The sequence below is a fragment of the Hydra vulgaris genome, chromosome 11 (genome assembly GCF_038396675.1).
Source record: "Hydra vulgaris chromosome 11, alternate assembly HydraT2T_AEP".
Lineage (NCBI taxonomy): Eukaryota > Metazoa > Cnidaria > Hydrozoa > Anthoathecata > Hydridae > Hydra > Hydra vulgaris.
In genome coordinates, this window is record NC_088930.1 from 19,465,167 (window position 1) to 19,469,628 (window position 4,462).

At 35.4% G+C, this 4,462-nt stretch overlaps 1 protein-coding gene across 1 annotated transcript; it reads left to right on the forward strand.

Annotated features, from left to right (window-relative positions):
* Nucleotides 1-1,910: 1,910 nt before the first annotated feature.
* Nucleotides 1,911-4,261, forward strand: LOC136087205 (uncharacterized). The gene is made up of 2 exons (XM_065809693.1): nucleotides 1,911-2,961; nucleotides 3,046-4,261. Exons 1-2 carry the CDS (start codon nucleotides 2,433-2,435, stop codon nucleotides 3,231-3,233), a joined length of 717 nt encoding a protein of 238 aa, XP_065665765.1. The 5' UTR covers nucleotides 1,911-2,432; the 3' UTR covers nucleotides 3,234-4,261.
* The last annotated feature ends 201 nt before the right edge of the window (nucleotides 4,262-4,462 follow it).

Here is a 4,462-nt window from a genome sequence, read left to right on the forward strand (position 1 = left end):
TCTTAAAAAAACATTAGACTTGTATTGTCCCCATAGCTGACAAGCATATCTAAGATGTGATCCAAAAAATGCATTGTATATATTAAGTAGAGTTTCTTAATTGACATAGTGGCGAATTTTGGCTAGCATCCCATTTGATCTACACAATTTTACTGCTAAGTTTTTAAAATGAGAGGAAAAGTATAGATCTGAGTCAATTTGAATTCCAAGATATTTTAATGAAACTACCGGAAAGATTTTTTGGCCACTTAGGGGCCATCCATAAAGGACGTCATTAAAAGGACAAAAAAAGACAAGGGGGAGGGGGGTTATCAGAAAAGGATGTCACTTTATATAATTTTTTTTATATAAACACGTGTTTTGATGGAGTTAACGTAAGGGAATGTTATACTTTTATCTATAGTAATATAGGAAAGAAATTAGTGTTGATATTTATTTAAATTTTATTTTTGTATAAAAAATATATTGAATATATTACAATTAATTATATATTGCTCAACCTTTGGTAGTTTCTCGTATCATACGTATCATTAGTTGATCGCTACGGGTTTTCGTGCTAATTCTTTTTGCGTAATTCGTCCCCAAGGACTTAGTGTTAATATCATATATGATTTTAAATAGAGTTTTACAAATATTTGTCCAAGGGAATTGCTTGCGTAGCAATTAATAATGATTGTCTAAAGCGAAAATTACAAATGATTGTCCAAAAGGAATTTGACGGGAAAAAACACATCTTTACTTTTCACAGTATTTGTGTTAATAAGACAGAATTTCAAAGATTCAGAAATTCATTCAAAGTCAGTGCAGAGACTTCCGGAATGGCGGATGCTTTTTTGTAACGAATTTTATAAATAAATTTAAAATAAAGGAAGATAATAAAAAGATAATAAAATAAAATAAAAATAAAGAGAATGGAGAAAAAAAAAAAAAAGAAATAAAGAAGCTAAACTAAAAAAAAAAACCAATTAAAACAAATTAACAAAAGAAAAAATTGAGATAAGAAAAAGGAAAGACAAAAAACCAAAGTTAAAAGAAAATAATCATTCGAGAATGGAAAGTAATAAAAAAGAATTAAAATTAAATATAAAAATTGCTCCGTTTTTGAAGAAAGAAAAAATAATATTTTTCAAATTTTATTATTTTTGAAGGATTATATGTGTTTGCTTGACATGATTTACTTTCTTATTTTAATATTGTCATTTATTATGAAAACTCTATACTTTTCGTGATTAAATGTTTGTGTGTGTGTGTGTGGGTGACACGTTTTTATTTGTGAATATTATTGAAATTTTTTTGTTTATTTTTTGTTATTTTTTAATTTTTTAAAAGATCATTGTTGTCTGTATATTAAAAGATGGATAGAAATAGTCTTCAAAATTCGCTTATAAAATTTTACAATAATGCTCATCCATTCGAGAAATAAGCCGATAGTCAAAAAAAAGTCCATAAAATATGGAATGAGATCAAGGAAAAGCAAAACTTGGAGGTTCAAGTAAAGACTTTGATCCAAAAATATACCTCAATGGTCTTGAAACAAAAAGGTTCTTTAATGTCATTTTGGGACCATCAAACAACCAAGCAATCTGTTCCTTCCCATGCCAGTTCTTCCTCCTTAGAGTTCCAGCATTTTTCAGATCAATTTAATGAGCCAATAGATGTCGTTGATACCACGTCAGATGCCTCTCGACACGACATCCTGAGCACAGTTCAAATTGAGACGAAGAAGGCCAAGACTCATGTTCAAGACAAAATCAAAGCAGAGATTATTGTTTTGAATCAAGAAATAGTTGCTATGAAGAGCAGAAAAAGAAGTGGCATATGGACCGATGCTGAAGAAGAAACCATTAAAAAGAAGAAGATTGGCAATATGAAGTCAAAACAAAGATCAAGGACTGAAAAGAAAACTGTCATGAATCAGGTAATATTTATCGCATCATATAATAATAAGTTACAATAATAATATTGCAGAAAATGAACATTAACTTATTTGTATAGTTCTTTCGGTACTGTAGGTGTTCGCTAACCACCCGGAAGTGAAAAAAGCTCTTAAAGTACGTGACGGAATCGGTCGCCCTACTATTGAGGTAGAACAGTCTGAGATATTGCGTGTCATCATTCAACTTGCTGAACATGGATCTGCTGCCCACGAGAAAAGACTATCTGAAGTGTATAGAGTGAGAGTACAACTTTAGATAATAAATAATTCTAATGTACTATATTAGGTCTCAATATAACTTTTCAGCCTTTGAACTTATTCACTGATTATTCTTTAATTACTTTTAAAGAGCCTCAAATCTTTGGATGAGCTTGGTGCCGAGCTCGAAAAGAGAGGTTACAATCTTAGCAGAAGTGCTTTAAATACTCGTTTGCTGCCAAAACGGAGCGATTCGCTTGAAGGAAAGAGACACGTCCACACGGTTCCAGTTAAGTTGATGCGAGCTCAAACTGACCTCCATTCAAGTCACGTGGATGTTCCATTTTGTACAGCAACTATAAAGAATGTGGAAGAAGTTTGCTCTTTTTTGGACCCCAAGGATGTGTGCTTTATAAGTCAAGACAATAAAGCTCGGATCCCTATTGGAATCACCGCTGCCAACAAACAAGCTCCTATATTGATGCATATGGAATATCGAGTTTCTCTTCCTGATCATGATTGGGTTATCGCTGCAAAGCACAAACTCATTCCGTCCGTCTACGCAGGTATTGCAATCAAACCAGACGGGCTTGGAAAATCTGACGCAGTTTCCTATTCCGGTCCCACTTATGTTGCTATTCGATCTGGAAAGCATTCATCATCGACAGCGTATGCTCACGGAATGGACTTTGAACGACTTTTGACTCTGCCAGAGTTTGATTCTATCACAAAAGATCCTTTGACCAAGTTGGTCAAGCCAGTGGTTGTTTTCAGTGTTGATGGTGGACCAGATGAAAATCCACGATACGCTAAAGTCATCGAAACTGGTATAGCCTTCTTTTCAAATTTTTTATTGCGATCCATCAATACAGTTATGTTTCTTCTAATTTAAATATCTATTTTGTTTACAGCAATTCATCATTTCCTTACAAATGATTTGGATGCCTTATTTATCATGACAAATGCGCCAGGACGGAGTGCTTTCAGTCGAGCCGAGAGAAGGATGGCTCCACTGAGTAAAGAGTTGGCGGGATTGATCCTACCTCACGATCATTATGGACCTCATCTAGACTCTAAAGGTATTCAAATTCATTTTTAATATCAACTGTTTCTCAAAATACAATATAGATACAAGGCTTAAGGAGTTAATTATATGCATTGCGACTTATATTTAAGGCAGGACAGTGGATCTTCTTTTGGAGAAAAAAAACTTTGAATTTGCTGGAAAGAACTGTGCCTCGGTCTTTTCAGGTCTGATGATTGACCAGTTTCCAACGGTGGCCGAGTATATCGATCCAGACAAAAAGACGGAGCTCGACGTTCATCATCTCTTATCAAAGGATCAAGACTGGTTTGCCTCTCATGTGCGCACCAGTCAATATTTCACGCAAATTGTGAAATGTGAAGATCCCAGATGTTGCGCTTTGAAAAGAAGCTCTTACTTCCATGTTATTCCTGGTCGATTTCTGCCTCCACCAATTCCAATCAGCCAGTCAGAAGATGGTTTGAAAGCTGTATCCATTTCAGACATCGCCAGCAAGAATCGTTTTCCTTCAGTATTTTTTCTTATCGCTTCCAATATTCAGAGCACCATTCCTCGATCATTGAAATCATTCAAACCTCCTCCTTACGACCTGTTTTGTCCCTCTGTGCAATCAAGTTTGTCTCAGAAAATCTGCAAGCACTGTAACTTGTATTTTGCCTCCCAAGTCATGCTCAAAAAGCATGTCAACTTTACTCATTCCAATGTTATTAACCGAATGACTATTACTGTTTTGCAAGTCAGGCCTGTTTGCATTGCCGCCAAGCGCAAAAGAGAGTTAATGGCCTTAGTTGCAGTAGAAGAGAACGCGGCCTTTGCTGAATGGTTCGATGAGGACGAAATCGAAACGGAGGGCCTTCATATTCCGAATGATTCAACTGTTTCAGACGAACCGGACTGCTCTTTTCCAATCATATCAATTGACGATCACTTAAAAAATCCTTGGATAGATGATGAGTGAGGCAAGTTGATACACTGATACACTTTGATTAAATTTAATATGTCGGATAAGACTAAAGTAATATTAAATAATTTTTTTTTTTAGAAAGGCAAAAGAACAAAAACATACGTGGAAATACCTAATCAGATTCTGAATGATATTTATAGGGGTTGTGGGGGGGGGGGGGGGGTTGGTGCTCAATTTTATGACGTCCTTTTTAAGGGGGGGGGGGGGGTATAGGAAAAAAGGACAATCAGTGACAAAGGAGGGGGGGGGGAGGGGGTCAAAAAATGCCTTATAAATGGTGACGTCCTTTATGGACGCCCCTTAGTCTAAAGTGTAGGTT

What these genes read in the sequence shown, in the direction of transcription:
- LOC136087205 (XM_065809693.1), top strand. Translation starts at nt 2,433, where the DNA reads ATGCGAGCTCAAACTGACCTCCATTCAAGTCACGTGGATGTTCCATTT. An exon ending in CGCTAAAGTCATCGAAACTG is followed by an intron (nt 2,962 to 3,045) that starts GTATAGCCTTCT and finishes TTTTGTTTACAG; the next exon opens with CAATTCATCATTTCCTTACA.